The sequence below is a fragment of the Nyctereutes procyonoides genome, unplaced genomic scaffold (genome assembly GCF_905146905.1).
Source record: "Nyctereutes procyonoides isolate TBG_1078 unplaced genomic scaffold, NYPRO_anot_genome, whole genome shotgun sequence".
Lineage (NCBI taxonomy): Eukaryota > Metazoa > Chordata > Mammalia > Carnivora > Canidae > Nyctereutes > Nyctereutes procyonoides.
In genome coordinates, this window is record NW_026575146.1 from 79,944,886 (window position 1) to 79,960,310 (window position 15,425).

General features: G+C 52.7%; 2 protein-coding genes across 4 annotated transcripts in view; one reads left to right on the forward strand and one right to left on the reverse strand.

Annotated features, from left to right (window-relative positions):
* SAMD4B (sterile alpha motif domain containing 4B) overlaps positions 1–3,532 on the reverse strand; it is a 38,050-nt gene extending 34,518 nt beyond the window's left edge. Inside the window, exon 1 of the mRNA XM_055309637.1 lies at positions 3,424–3,532. The gene's annotated coding sequence lies outside the window, so the exon portion shown is untranslated. The remainder of the gene's footprint in view (positions 1–3,423) is intronic.
* Positions 3,533–4,074: 542 nt separating this feature from the next.
* GMFG (glia maturation factor gamma) lies at positions 4,075–11,757 on the forward strand. Of its 3 annotated transcripts, none has more exons than XM_055310613.1 (7): positions 4,075–4,477; positions 7,911–8,007; positions 8,125–8,174; positions 9,008–9,057; positions 10,768–10,850; positions 11,315–11,388; positions 11,569–11,757. In XM_055310613.1, the coding sequence occupies exons 1-7, from the start codon at positions 4,475–4,477 to the stop codon at positions 11,638–11,640; spliced, it is 429 nt and encodes a 142-aa protein (XP_055166588.1). In that variant the 5' UTR covers positions 4,075–4,474; the 3' UTR covers positions 11,641–11,757. The 3 variants fall into 3 exon arrangements, with proteins under 3 accessions (XP_055166588.1, XP_055166587.1, XP_055166589.1); XM_055310612.1 differs by lacking the exon at positions 4,075–4,477 and adding an exon at positions 7,376–7,456; XM_055310614.1 differs by lacking the exons at positions 4,075–4,477; positions 7,911–8,007 and adding an exon at positions 7,387–7,456.
* The last annotated feature ends 3,668 nt before the right edge of the window (positions 11,758–15,425 follow it).

Below are 15,425 nucleotides of genomic sequence, written 5' to 3' on the forward strand. Positions count from 1 at the left end.
GTATACAGAACCTGAATGGGGAGTGAGATCTGAAAAACTTAGAGATTCCAGCCAAATGCAGAAGGAAGAGCTGCCTATTCTCTTAGCCAACTGAGAATGGGTGCCCAAGTTGCCCATTCTCTAATAACTCTCAAAAACTTTCAGAAGACAGATCCCACTTTGTGGGATTCAGAGACAAATAAAACACATCCCGGTACTTTCCAAACTTGCAGTCCAGTGAAGGTGAGTGGACAAGTACATGAAAACTACAAGGGAGAAGGTGAGTGGTGCTCTAAGAAATAAAAGGGAGGATTCTGGACGGTAAGATAAGGAGAATGAAAAGACCTAAAGACACCTTAAAAAGAGGGCGCCTATGGTGAGGAATAGATGAAGATTAGAGATGGACATATGTATTCAAGGAGATGGCAATGTATTTTATTTTATTTTTAAAAGATTTTATTTATTCATTCAAGAGAGACACACAGAGAGAAGCAGAGACACAGGCAGAAAGAGAAGCAGGCTCCCTGCGGGGAGCCCGATGTGGGACTGGATCCCTGGATCCGGGGATCACGACCTGTGCCCAAGGCAGACACTCAACCTTGGAGCCACCCAGGCATCCCAGAGATGGCAATTTAAAGAGGCACCAAAGGCTGGCGTATGGTGTGGAGGGGAAGCCAGAAGGTGAGAGAGCTGAGGAAGATCTGAAAGGAAACTATTCAAAGGTAGAATATGAAGTCACTGCTCAGAGGGTGGGGTTACCTTTGAGAAAAGCCAGAATTTTTACAAGGAGGGGAAGGAGACTTTCTGGAGGGTGGATATTTCACAAAGGGGACTCTTAGGAAAATGGGGGTCGGCAGGAATTCAAAGGCATACTTTGAAGCATCTCTCAGGGGGCTTTCTGTGGCAAAAGGGAAATCCCCTCAGGGAGCAATGGTTCTCAAACTTGAACAATTCATCAGAATCACAAGGAGGGTCCCTAAAAACAGACTGCTGGGTCCTACTCTCAGGTCTTCTGATTCAGTAGGTCTGGGCTGGATCCGAGAACTTGCATTTCTAACAAGTTTCCAGGTATGTTGATGCTCCTGGTCCAAGGACCATGCTTTGAGAACCACCGCCATAGGGTAAGGGATTATTTAGTGAGGAGGCTCTCAAATGGGAAAAAGCTGCTAAAAGGAAAACGGAGGAAGTCCTTAAGAAATCTCTAAGGAGGGCATTAAGGGTCTCTCAATCTCCAAAGGAGGAAGAGTCTGAGGATGAAACCTATGAAAAATGGCCTGAGAGATCTCTGAGAGGTGAGATTTCAAGGGATGAGGCTGTCTGTTGAGGATCTTTTTATTAAAAGGCAACAGTGGAGGCTTTTGGGTAGGAAAGGGAAGCATGGAAGATCCTGGGGGCCTCTGAAGGGACAATGCGGGTAAGGAGGCTCAGAACTGAGAAGATCTCTAAGTTGATTTCAAAGGAAAGAAAATGGAGGTGGTGAGAGGATGTAAATAGGGACCCTAAAAGGGGTAAATCTGATAGGGTCCTGAATGGATGTAGATGTCACAGGCAGGAATGAGGGAATGTTCTGAAGGAATCTCAGAAAGTGCTGGGGTTAGTTAGGTTGTTGATGCAGGACAATTTTGAAGGAAATTCTCTAAAAGGTGTCTGGGGGAGATGCGGTCTCCTGAGAGAGAGCTTGGATGTAACGGAGCAGGATGGCAGAGGTCCTTTGAGAAGAAACCTCTGAGTAAAGTTTTCAAAAGGTTATTGTATGGGAAAGGAGGGTCTTCCAAGTGGAATGTGGGAATGTCAGGGAAGAAGGTTTTTCAGAAAGAATTCTGGGACTTTTTAATAGCAGGAACTCAGTTATTGTGAGCAAAGACTGTATGAGCAGGGGGTTCTAGAGGACTTGAGGGAACCTGTGAGGAAGAGTACAGAAATTTCTTGTACAAGTGTCTTAGGAAGGCAGGAGTCTCCGGGCAACGATTCAATGGGTTCTGGGGGGTGTTGGATGGGTCTCTGAGATTTCAAGGGCTTATCCCAGGAGGGCTTGAGGGGTTGCTGAGGTCTCTGAGAAGATGTGAGGAGCTCTTTGGAAAAGCTGCATCTCACAGAGGTCATGAAGAGGATCTTAAGGTTTAAGGTATTTCGAAACTTCAACTAAAAGTCAGTCTAGAAAGGGGGATTTTCAAAGGTATCTAAAGAGGATTCTGGAAAATATCAAAAACTACAGGGGGCCTTTTTGGAATCCTGAAAGAATCTGTGGAACATGTGTAGGTTACTAGGAAAGAGTTGAGATATATAACAGGGGTTGTGGAAAAGGCTTTCGGTATATTGGATAAGAGTTCTCCAGAGATTTCAACGAATCTTTGGATATTTGGGATAAGTGAAGGTGGTGTTGGGGAAGATTTTTGGGGTGAGGGTGATCTCTAGGGCATTTCAGGCTGGTGAGACTTGGGGAACCTGAAGTCTTTGAGAAGGATCTGTAGAAGGTTCCTAAGGGATGACTCTGTGAAGGGGAAGTGTGTATGGAGATGGCTGGTGCGTTGGGGGCGGGGGTCCTCTAGGTGAATTTTGGAGATGTGAGGACATTTCAGAGAGTCTCTGAGAAGACTTTCAGGGCATACCAGGGATATTCCAAAGGACATGGTGGTGGGGAGGGGCTCAAGGATTTGGGGGCCATGAGTGGATCTCCCAGGCGATTTCTGGTATAGAGGTAGGTGAGAGAGAAAATTCCTGGGACCTATGAGAAAGAAGACGCGGAGAGATTGTGGGGATATGCGAAATAGATCTCTGGGGGAGATTTCTGGAATGTGCAGGGTCTGGAGGGGATCTCAGGGAGACTGCAGGAGATTTTTAGGGCTTACGAGGGAAGCTCCGGGAGGAGATATGACACACATTGTTGGAATAGATGAGGAGTGGCCTCCGGGGAATATTTCTGGACGGAGGAGGAGGATGGGGGATCTGGGGCCAGAGGAGGGGTTCGCTGAGGAAGATTTCCAGTGACCTAAGCCGGCGTCTGGACAAGATTGTGGGAACGCAAGGGGGGGGGGTCTCTCGGAAAGATTTCGAACCGCAGGAGGGGTGGGGGTTTTCAGGGGGCTCTAGGGCGGGTTTTGGGGGGCTGCGGGAACGCCCTCCAGGGAGATGTCTGAGGCAGAGCTGCGCGGGGGAGGGAGGGGTCACAGGGAAGGTCCCCCGGTCCGGCCCCTCGCGGTCCCCAGGGTGTGAGGGTTTCGGAGGGAAGCTTCCCAGGCGGCCTGGGCGGGCGACTCGGGGGTCGGGGGTGGGGGATTCTCCTGAGGGCCGGGACCCCCAAGGCCCGCGCTCGCCGCGACTCGCGGCTCGGGGTCCCTGAGGGGGCGGGGCCGCCCGCGCGGCCTGGGGCGCCCTGAGGTGAGCCCCGCGCGCCCCGACCCGCCGCCGCCCCGCCGCCGCCGCCCGGCCCTGCCCGCGACTCACCGCCTCGGCCTCCGCCGCCGCCGCCGCCGCCGCCGCTCGGGCCTCCTCAGGCCCCCGCCGCCGCCGCCGTCGCCCCCTCTCCGGCCCGCGAGCTCCCCTCCCTCCTCCCGCACCGACCACCGCCGCCGCCGCCGCCGCCGCCGCCGCCGTCGCGCTGCGTCACCGCGCCGTGCGTCACCGCCCCTGGCCCCGCCCCGCCGGGGCCGCCGCGCGCCGGCATTAGCTCACGCCGCGGTGACGAACGGCGCGCCTGCCAACGGGCGGCGAGGGCAGCCCGAAGGGCGGGAGGTGTGCGCGGAGAAAGGCGGGGTCCAGGCGGAGAGGGGAGCGCGGAGGGTAGAGCGAGGCCCAAGAGGCCCGCCCCCTGCGCGGTAGGATTGGTTGGCCGCGGGGCTGACAGGCAGTGGCCGGCGGGCGGGGAGGGGGCGGGGCGCGCGCGGCGTTGCCACGGGCAACGGGCGCGGCGGAGCCGGGGATTGGTCCTCCCGGCCCGCAGGGGGCAGTCTCGGGCGCGTCTACCTCAGCGGCCGGGAGCTAGGTCACAATTCCTGAATCTGCTGTTCAAGGCCGGCCTCCCCGCCCCTCTTGGACGCCCCGCCTAAGGCCTGGGCGCCGCCGGGCCCCGTGGCCAGGTGAGGGGTTGGCACGCAGGCTTCTGGAGTCGCAGCTTTACCACCGCAGCCCTCCCTGAGCCTGTTGCTTCGTCTCTCAAGTGGGAATGGGACTGAGACGATGCCTAGAAAGCGCTTGGCGCAATGGAGGCCGTCCACAAATGGGAGTTGTTGCTTTGACTATTGTAGTCTGTTCATGCCACAAACTACCCTGGCTCTGGTGACTAAGCGGAGCCGGGGCCCTCACGCAGAAGGTGACATAGACATGACCTGTTAGAGGAACTCAAAGAAGAAGCGATCGGGGTGGACGGAGTGTATAGAGTTCCAGGCCACGAGTGGTGGGAGATGAGCTGTGGCCAGATGTTTGGCCACTTGAGGGAGTTTGGGCTTGTCTTGAGGACACTAGGGAGCCAGGGAGGGGCTTCAAGCCAGGGAGAGTCATGGTGAGTTGGGGATTTGGAAAGATGGCTCTGGCTTTCCTATGGAGCAGAGATTGGAGGGAGTAAAACTGGGGGCCTTCAGTTCGGGAAGGCAGTTGGGGTGGGACAGGGAGGAGGGAGGACAAGAGGGACTCCCAGGAGGCCGAGTGAACCTGCCCTGGGACTGGCTGGCTGCAGAGCGGGCAGAGAGGGTGAAATCCTAAACAAGGCCCCTGGCTGGGGGCTTGGGGGTGCCTCCCTGAAGAGGAGACCCAGAGGAGAAGCAGGTTTGTTTGGAAGATGCTGAGTCCCCATGTGGGCCACCCAGCAGCGGGGGCCAGGAGGCTGCGCAGTGCTGGGTCTGGGGTTTAAGAGAGAAATTGGAGCTGGAAACCAAGATTTGAGGATCGTCAAAGATGGTCATTGGAGCTGTGGGTGTTAGTGAGCTAACCTGAGGAAGACATGAAGGATGAATGGAGACGAGGACTCAACAGAACCCTAAGAAAGGGGGACCTCTAAAATATGAGCAAAGGAATCGACAGTCTCTCCAAGATTGAGAAGGGGCAGCCAGTCAGGAAGATGCACTTCAAGCCAGGGTGGGTGGGCGATATCACAAACCCCATCCACTAGCCCCAACACCTAAGCAAAAGCTTTCACAGCATGCAGAGTAGTTGTGCTCGAGAGATCCCGGTTCGTTTATTCACTCAAGGATACTCAAGTACCTGATACATGTCAGGTGCCATTCAAGGTTCTAGAAATTCGATAACGGAACAAAGCTTACATTCATACCTGAAGCTTACATTCTGGTTGAGGGGACAAAATAAATAAAAAAAAATACGATGTGACTTGCTGATAAGTACTATGGGGATAAATAAAGCAAGCTGAGAGGGTGGAGTGATGGGGTCAGCACTATTTTAGGTGAGGAAAGGCATCTTGGATCAGGTGAGATTTGAACAGAAATCTGAAGAAATGAAGGGGTAAACCACAGGGAAAGAGGGTTCCAGAAAGAGGGACCAGCAAGTGCAAAGGTCCAGGGGGAGGATTATTCACAGAACCACAAAGAGGATAACATGGCTGGGAAGGAGAGGGCAGTAGAAGACAAGGTCCAAATGGAAATGGAGGATGGGTGTTGGCAGATAATGGCCACTGTAAGGACTCTAGCTTTTACCCAAATAACGTACCTGGAAGCCTTAGGAGGGTTTTGAGAGAGGAGGTGTATTGTCTTCCTCTGGCAGTCTTATGAAGAACAGAGTGTGGGATGGGGAGCAGGGGGACAGTGAGGAGGTTGCTGGGAGAGTTCAGGGGAGATGAAGGTGGATGGAACCGGGCTATGGGCCATGGGGGGGGGGGAGTGGGCAGGTTCTGGTTACATTTCCAAGTTCCGAACTGACAAATTCTGATGTACGAGGAGAGGAATGAGATAGGTTAAGGATGACAGACATCCAGGTGGAGATGTCAGGTTGGCAGCTGGATATAGGAGTCCAGAGTTTGGGAAGAGGGCCAGGCTGGAAAAAGAATTAGGATATCCCCTTTGGAAGCCAAGAAACTGGATGAGATCAGGAGGAGAGGATGGTAGGTGAAAAAGAAGGAGACGAAGGACTGAACCCTGGGACACCCCACCGTAGAAAGAAAGAATCAGCAAGAGAGGCCAAAAAGGAATGGCTAGAACATTCGGAGGAAAACCAGGCCACGGTGTTGTCCTGAAAACCAAGTGAAGAAAGTATTTCTTCAGGGCCCAGAGAGTGTTGGACGGTGTCACACACAGCTGACAGGGCACGGCTGATGAAGACTGAGAATTGACCCTTAGGTCCAACACCAGAGAGGTCATCGGTGGCCCCTGCAAGGGTATGTCAGGGGATGGGAACAGGAGTGACAATCTGCTGGGAGAGAGCTGAAGAGGAAATCAGGAGGAGACCTTGGAGGCAGCAAGAGTGGACAATTCTTTCGAGAAGTTTTGCTGAAAAGGGAAGGAAATGAATGGGCAGTGCTGGACAGAGTTCTTAGTTTTTAAGAAGGAAGACACCCCCGCGTGCAGGCTGAGAGGAAAGATCTAGTAGGGATGGGAACACTGATGATGCAGGGAGAGGGAGAATAGCTCCAGTGACGCCCATCAGTAGGTGGGACGGGGTGGGACGGTGCCCAGGGAGGGGGTTCAGGAAGTCTTGATCACTGCCACCCACGGAGCCAGCACAGTGGGCCACCCATTATGGGGCTGGGCCCTGTGAAGAGTCTCTTGTTGGCTTATATTTTCTCACTGAAGTTCATGGAGTCTTCCCGTAAATTACTTCCCTTTTATTTCTCCTTTATATGACAGGATGTTGTGTTGATTTGGGCGGGGGGGGTGGAATTTGTGTCTAAGAAGGTTACGTTATCTAGGAATTTCATTTCATGATTGGAAAGGGAGCAACACAAAGGCACTTAATAAAAAAGAGGGTACTGGTCTGACAGAATTGGACACCATCATTGTAGAGCCCATTACTAGGCCCCTGGGGTTGAATCAGTCACCATTACCTGGGCACTGTGGAATCCAGGTGGCGGTTTGCCTACCAAACATCCCTAAGCTCCCCTTTTCTACTCTGGAATTAAAATATTCCAGAGGGGGACAATCCAGGAAAGCTTCCTGGAGGAGGGGAGGAGCTAAAGAGCTCATTGTTACCTACTATGTATTGAGCATGTCCACCATGCTAGGAGGTGTGTGAAGCTCTTTAATCCTCACAAGGATCCTAAATCAGAGGGGTGAGGTTACTTAGCTGGGGTCACACAGCAAGGCGGCATTCGAACCCCAGTCCGAGTGATTGCAAAGCTGGGAGGTCCTGGCAGATGAGGGGAAGGAAGGAAGGGGAGGAGCCCTCTGAGACAGTTGTCCCAGAATGGGCATAAACAGGATGTGGTGTTGGATGAAACCTTTCCCCTGCCCCACACCCCGCCCCCTGAAGCCCTGGTCCCCACCTCTAGAAGACAGCGGAACTGAAAAAGAAGAGGCCTGTGGACTGAAAAATCATGGTCAGGGGGCCAGGGGTTGTATGGGAAGGGCTGGGGGCTGGGGCGGGGCTGGGCCTGGGTCTGGGAGAGTGCGGGGGTGAAGGTCAGGCTGTGGGATGGTCAGGGGCTGGGAGGGTGACCCCAACTACGGCAAAGGACCTGGCTGGGGGAAGAGAGATGCTGGTTCCGGGTTTAGCGCCAGAGCAAGCAAATCCCCAGGGTCTCCTCGAGTGCTCCCCAAGGGCACCTGCCTAGAGGGCTGGAACCCAGCCTCTACTGGGCAGCCCCAACTGGGGCGTGTGCGCTGGTAAGGGGCGGCACCTGCCCCAAGGAAAGGTGCCGCCTGATGTCCCCAGAGGTGTCCCGTGAGCTGTCAGGGCCCACCTCTTTAGTAGTAGATGGAGAAACTGAGGTTTGGGGAAGGGGCGGGGGCCGAGAGCAGGCCAGCTCAGCTCTTCCTGGGCTTCTCTGGCAGTCCGATTCCCTGGTGGTGTGCGAGGTGGACCCAGAGCTAAAGGAAAAGCTGAGAAAATTTCGCTTCAGAAAAGAGACGGACAATGCGGCCATAATAAGTGAGTGTCATCTCCTCCCCTGGAAGGATGGCAGAGAGGGTGGGGACAAGGAAGTCTGGGCTAGTGTCACCAGTGGATGGGAGGGGCGTCTAACCCCTGTGTGCCATCTGTTTCCAGTGAAGGTGGATAAAGACCGGCAGATGGTGGTGCTCGAGGAAGAATTTCAGGTGAGGGTCTGGGATGGACGGGACCTCCAAGAAGTGCAGGGTGGGCCTGGGAGAACCAGAGGGCTGGACGATGCCAGGAGCCTGGCATTGGGGGCCAGAAAGGCCTGGAGGGCAGATCCCAGCTCAGCTGTGACTCTAGGCAAGAGACACCATCTGCATGGGTCTCTGTTTCCTCATCTTTGAAACGAGGGTACTGGAACTTACCCCTTTGGGTTGACTATGGATTCAATGCTTTAATTCTTGTAATGGGTTGAGAAGAGGGCCTGGCATCTAGAATATGCTTGATGAGATGATGACAGTGATGACAACGACGATATTTTATTGGCACCAAAATGAAAGTTTCCTGATAAGTCAAAAGCCTAGCAGGAATCCTTCCTAAAAGGGTAGACCTCACCTTTTCTCACCTTGATGTCTTTATCAGTCCCACGGGGATAATAAGAGTTACTTTATAATGTTGTAAGGATTGAGGTGGGGGTGGGGGTGGCCCATGGAGGCTGAGGCTGGGGATGTTTGACAGGCAAGGGGGATTGGCTAGGAGCTGGGCTCTCTCAGGTCCTCCGAAAGGCAGTGCAGCAAAATGGTTATGATTTGAATCCAGATTCAAATCTGAATGGTGCTGCTCACTATCTGCCACCTTGGCCAAGCATCTTAACAAGTCTGGGCCTCGGTTTGTTCACCTGTAAAGGGGGGGCGGATAAGAATAGAAGCTACCGCACAGAATTGTGGGAGAAGTCAATGAGTTGATCTATGGGTGTTTCTTGAACCAGTGCCTCAGCACATAGTTTGTGCTGACTGAATGACAGTCTTTTCTTTTTCTTCCCCCCCCCCCCCAGAACATTTCTCCAGAGGAACTAAAAACAGAGTTGCCAGAGAGACAGCCCAGGTACCCTGGGGGAAGGAAGGGGGAGGGTCAGGCATGGGAGAGGGGGTGGTGGCGAAGGAACAGACTGAGGGACCCTTCAGATTCCAGCCTTAATCACTGGCTCTGATCTGGGATTGAGGCCATGAATTCACTCCCTAGGACTTTTTGTTTGTATACTAATATTGCAGAATTTTTTTTTTACATTTTATTTATTTATTCATGAGAGACACAGAGAGAGACAGAGACATGGGCAGAGGGAGAAACCTATGTCTCCTTCTGCCTCCCTCTGCCTCCCTATAGGGAACCTGGTATGGGACTCGATCCCAGGACTCTGGGATCACAATCTGAGCCAAAGGCAGACGCTCAACCACTGAGCCACCCAGGCGTCCCTTTATTGCAGAATTTTACACTGATAGTCACATGTGATATTAGACCTTGCTTTTTTTCCCTTTTTTTTTTGTACAAACTGTGTTGGGTTTTGTTCTCATGATTGCACTTCCTTCATTAAACAAAAAATGAAATTTTCCTCGTTTCAATGCTTGAGAATACTCTGGGTAGCAGAGGAGTCACTTGACCTTTAACGATTGGGGAGAATTCTGTGTGAAGCCACCTAAGTCTGGTGCTTTCTGTAGGAGGAGCTCTTTGACACTCCTATGAAATCTAGTCTGTGTAGATTTTTCATCTCCACTGGGGTGAATTTTGGGCTCCCCAGGATTTTGACCCTCACTCTCAGGCTCTAGATCTCAGCTGGGATCAGCTCCCCAGCTGTCTGACAAGTGTGGTCACACTGGGCCCCGTACACAGAAGGGAGTCTCGAACACAGGGCTTACTGCTCTGCAGCTGCCTGCCATCTGGATTTTTAAAAAAATAGTTTTATCTTTGAATTTGTGTTTTGTGTCAAGTCTGATGGGATAGTGGAGCCTGTGCTGGGGACTTGGAGCCTCCTTCAGCTCCCACGTGGTCCCTCCTTCAGAAGGACAAGTAGCAAATTTAGTAAGACCACGACCAGTCTGGAGAGAGACTGCAGAGGAAAGGGAACAGCTCTTCTCTTGCCTTTTGAACACGAGGCCCCACATTTTCATTTATTTATTTATTTATTTATTTATTTATTTATTTATTTATTTATTTATTTATTTATTTATTTATGATAGTCACAGAGAGAGAGACAGAAAGAGAGGCAGAGATACAGGCAGAGGGAGAAGCAGGCTCCATGCACCGGGAGCCTGACGTGGGATTCGATCCCGGGTCTCCAGGATCGCGCCCTGGGCCAAAGGCAGGCGCCAAACCGCTGCGCCACCCAGGGATCCCCCCCACATTTTCATTTTGCACTGGGCTTGGCAAATTGTGGAGCCGGCTCTGGTCTCAGGCCAGAGGTCTAGAGCTCTGGACATTACAGCATGGTGCTTGAGCCCTTACAGTCTGGCACTGAATTCCCTGGGCTAAAATCTTCCCTCTATCCACAGAACCTTGGCTAAGTGACTCTGGGCCTCTGTTTTCCCATCTGTAGTATGGGGTAATAAGGGCACTTATGTCAGAGGGGTTATTATGAATCAAACAAGCACCTGTGATTATTATTTTTCATCATTTTGAGGCCAGTATCCTGGGTTTCATTTGTTAACCCTAGCTTCTTTGACTCAGGCAAGATTTCAAGATTGTGAACTCAGGTAATGGGTATTGGGCCTCGAGCTCCAGGCAAAAGTACTGAATTTGAATTCCCTTTCACTGGTGCAGGTTCGTGGTTTACAGCTACAAGTACGTGCATGAGGATGGCCGAGTGTCCTACCCTCTATGCTTTATCTTCTCCAGTCCTGTGGGTGAGGCACAGCTCTCTACCTGTCCCCGCAAGAGGGTCTGAGAGTCTGTGCGTGGGGTGTGTGAGAACATATACGTGGGTGCAGGTGTGTGTGACTGGTCACTGTGTGAGTGTATGGCACATGGTGTGTGTGTGTGTGGTGTGAGTGCTGGGAGGGTAGTGGGGTGGAGGCAGGGGTTCAGATTCCTTAAGAGCCCACAGGTCCTCCTTAGTCCCAAGGTGTATAAGCAAGTTAACCCCTCCCTTTTACTTAGAATCTAACTCCTGTGTGGCCTCTCAGCCATCTCCAGGGACCCTCAGAATAAGCCCCCCAAACAAAGCCCCCAGAATCTGGGTATAGCTTCAAGAGAACACCTTAGAACAACTCCCGGGATCCTCGGAAAACTTAAAGGCCTGCATGACATTACTAGGGCCTTAGTGATAACCAGGGTCCCCCAATTATGCTCTTTTCTCTTTTCCACACAGGTTGCAAGCCTGAACAGCAGATGATGTATGCAGGGAGTAAGAACAGACTGGTGCAGACTGCAGAGCTCACAAAGGTCTGGGCCTGGGGCTGAGGCTCCCCAGTGCTAGGGACGAGGAGGGGGAAAGTCTGGGCTTTTGGGTCTGAAGGAGGATAGGCTGAGGGTCTGGGCACCCGTTCTGAGGGAAGGAGGGAGCTAGAGCTCACTCCTTCAGTTCCTGAGTGGGTCTTAATGCAAAGGCCTCTCCTTGCCCAGGTGTTTGAAATCCGCACCACGGAAGACCTCACCGAGGCCTGGCTCCAAGAGAAGTTGTCCTTCTTTCGTTGACCTCTGGGCTGGGGAACGGAATTCCTGATGTCGGAGTCCCTGAAGAAACTGGGGACTGGGACCCCAAGAACTGGAACTCTGAGACCCTAAGGAAATTAAAATGCAGGAACACTCTCATCTCTGGTTCTGTATCTAGTTGTGAGCGCTAGCCGGCAGTCCCTGCAGTACCGGCCTTCGGCCAGCAGAGGGCAGGCAGACCAAATGGATGCCCGCTGAGTCCCAGGAGGAAAGGGGGGGGGGAATACCTGTTTCTCGGAAAGAAGGGGAGGGGCCTGTAGGGTTTCCTGGGGAGGAGTTGGTGGGAGGTGGGGGAGGGGGCTGGGTTTCCTGGAGGAATTGGGGAATATTGAGCCCCGGAGGGGGCCACTCCGAGGGGAATAAAGACACCTGGGTTCCTGAGAGTGAAGGAGACAGAGCACCTGTTTCCCCACCTCCCCACTCCCCACCCCAGCTCTAGGAACTAGCAGGCGTTAGCTGGCACTGAAAACTGTTCTCAGTGAGCCTCCAGGTAGGAAGAATTTGAAGGGTCAAACATAATTGCATAAGGGAGTTGCTGGGGTGGGTGGTTTGTGTGGTTAGGGAGGACTGAGGGCCCAAGGCTGGGGAAGGTGAGAGTATCCTGGGCTCTCAGTGGACCCCTGAGGGGTATGAGGTTGTAGGGCAGGAAAGGGACACCCTGCCCGCCCCACCCCAGAGATTCTTCTTTCTTCTGGCATCTCTGGGCTTTTGACTCTCTCAGGTTCTCTATCTTGTGTCTGAGGGACATTTATTGAGCACTCACAGTGTACCAGACAGAGAATTCTGAGATGGGCAGGTCTTCACAGAGATAAATCACTCTTTCTCTGAGCTTCTCCTCCCGGGTCTCTGTTCCTCTCTCTGTCCCCAGATCCAAGGACCTGGGAGCTCCCCCCTCCACCCCTTTTCAGGTTCCCTGTTGAGAGGTGTTCGTTGCCATGGTAACAATGACACAATGACCTTGGGCCTGGGCTGCCCCTCCCCCAGCCCTGTCATTCCTGAGGGAGGGTCCACGAGCCCAGCTCCAACCCCTCCCCAGCTCTCCTGGCCAGAACAAACCATCCACTCTACCCATCCTTTGCCCCCTTGCCCCATGCCAGGATAAGCCCTTTGCAGAGAGAGATCGCGCGCACACACAAGCCCCCCCACTCCGGTATTTGTGGGGCGCGGGATTTGAGCTCCTCTCTGACACCTGTCCTGGTGCCCTCCCCACCTCATCTCTGCCATGCACATCTCTACTCCTCCCTCTGATCACAGCCTCAGTCTCTGATGGCGAGGGGTGGAAGAAGAGGGAGGCTGGGGATAGGAGGGGTCGTTCAATTAAGAGGTCAAGCAACCGCAGGCCTGCAGAGCGCAGAGGCCAAAGGACTTGTCCAAGGTCATGCACTTACATGATCAGATTAATACTAATAGTTAACTCTGTGATTAAGGGCTTCCTAGGTGGCAGGCATTTCCACAAGCACTTCACAAGTGTTAACTCATCTAATCCTTACAGTTACCCCATGAGGATCGTTATCATTATCCCCAACTTACAGATGAGCAAACTGAGCCACAGAAGCCATTGGTGGCCTGAAGCCCCCACTGCTAGTGGTTTGCACAGTTAGAACTTTAACTCCAGGCTAATGTGGTGGTAATGGCTACTCTTATCAGGCAGGGGATTTAGGGGACTCATCCCCTCACCTTCGTCCTCCTCCCCTCTCCCTCTCCTCCCCACGTAGTTGAACTTCTGTCAGCCTCCAGGCTCATGATTGCAAACAGTCCAATCAGAAAGAGGCATGTACCAGGAGTCGCCCAATCAGGAGCAGGGAGTTTGGAAAGCAAGGACCAATCAGCGAGGGGGGCTCTCGGGACTGCCCAATGCAGAGTAGGTTCGGCTAGAGGGATTGCCGAGGGACCAATCAGAGAGGCCAGAGCAAATACAGTATCCAATGGAGAGCCGGCACAGTGGGGGCGTGGCTCCAGGGTTGGGGCCCCTCCTCCAAAGGGCCCCGAGCAAACTAGGGACCACCTCCTCTCTTTCCACAAACCTTCTTCACCTCGGCTTCGGCTTCGACAGATCCAGCCTGTCTAATTTTTGAATCCAGGCTCTAGGCTTTCCCTGGGGCGCTTCTCCCTGCTAACCTTCAAGGAAAGTAGGGTTTACGTTGGAGAGGAAGAATCGGGATTTAGGGCGGAACTGAGAAAGGAGGATCTAAACTAGGCTAGAGGGGCCAGTGCCTAGACGGAAGGCTGGATGCCTTGGGGGTGGAGAAGTGCTGGGGCGAAGGGAGTAGGAACTAGGCCTGAGGGACATCCTGAGGTCAGAAAGGGCTGGGGTTCTTGGTTTGGACAGAGCCTTGGAGACGGAGACGGGCTAGGCTTGGGGCGGGGCCTAATTGTGGAAGTGTGGAAGTGCGAGAATGCTTGCTGCTCTCTATTAGTAAGCCTGCGGCGGGAATTAAGACCTTAGAAAACTTCCACCTGTTGCCCTCTTTTCAGGCCAGCTCACATTTCCTGGCCATACGGGGCATTCTCCAACTGCTGGGGGGTTTCCCCCTTCCCTTCTAGTGACCCCAGGCTTCTGTGTCACTTCTGTGTGGCTTCTGCAGTGAGTCTGGAGGAGGCCTAGCTCTCAGGCCCTCTTCTGAAAGCCATTCAAGAACACGTGTTTACTGAGCCCGTACTGAGTGCTATTGGCCGTTCTGGGCACTGGAGAAAATTGGTGCCCATGCCACTCCCCTCAGGAGGCTTATATGTCAGTGACCAGAGAATAAGCAATAAACAAACAATAAAGAGACAAGATTATTATTTTTTTAAAAGATTATTTATTTATTCATGAGAGACAGGCAGAGGGAGAAGCAGGCTCCATGCAGGGAGCTCAACATGGGACTCGATCCCAGGTCTCCAGGATCACACCCTGGGCTGAAGTCGGCGCTAAACCACTGAGCCACCTGGGCTGCCCAAGAGACAAGATTATTAATAAGCATGATAAGTGCAATATAGGAAATGAGATGATGTGATAAAAATGGGGGGGGCGCTTTTTGTTGCCTCTGTAGTCTCTAGAAGAGTCCTCGGCCCCGCATGTTTTATGAAAAATTTCAAACATGCAGCAAAGTTGAAATATTTTTACACAGTGAACACCCATATACCCACCACCTAGATTCTATCATCAACATTTTATTGTGCTTGCTTTATCACATCCCCATCCATCAACCCATCTTGGTTTTTATGGATTTTAGAGTCATTTGCAGACATCAGGACAATTGGTAGGGGGTGGAGGTGTAAACCTAGGAGGTTAAAGGAAAGCCTCTCTGGAAAAATTACCTTTGAATTAAGACTTGAATGAAAAGGAAGAATCGCCAGGGAAGGGGAAATGATGCAAAGACCCCAGGGGCTGGACTGAACTGAGCTGGTGTGTTGGGGGAATAGCAAGGTGTCATGGTTGGAGCTGGGAAACAGGAGTGGAAGGGATGAGGTCAAGAAGTGGGGGAGGAGGGCAATTGGGTGGGTCAGTTGTCAAGCATCTGCCTCCAGCTCAGGTTGTGATCCTGAGTCCTGGGATTGAGTCGGCATCAGGCTCCCCATGGGGAGCCTGCTTCTCCCTCTGCCTATGTCTCTGTCTCTGTCTCTGCCTGTCTCATGAATAAATAAATAAAATCTTATTAAAAAAAAAAAGAGGTGAGTGGGGCCCTCCCTGTTTGGGTTCAGCCACTTTGCTTCCCCACATTTGCGGATCTCCTTTTTTCCACTCCTGTCCATCCCAGGCCCACCCTTTTCCTTCTTTTCCCTTC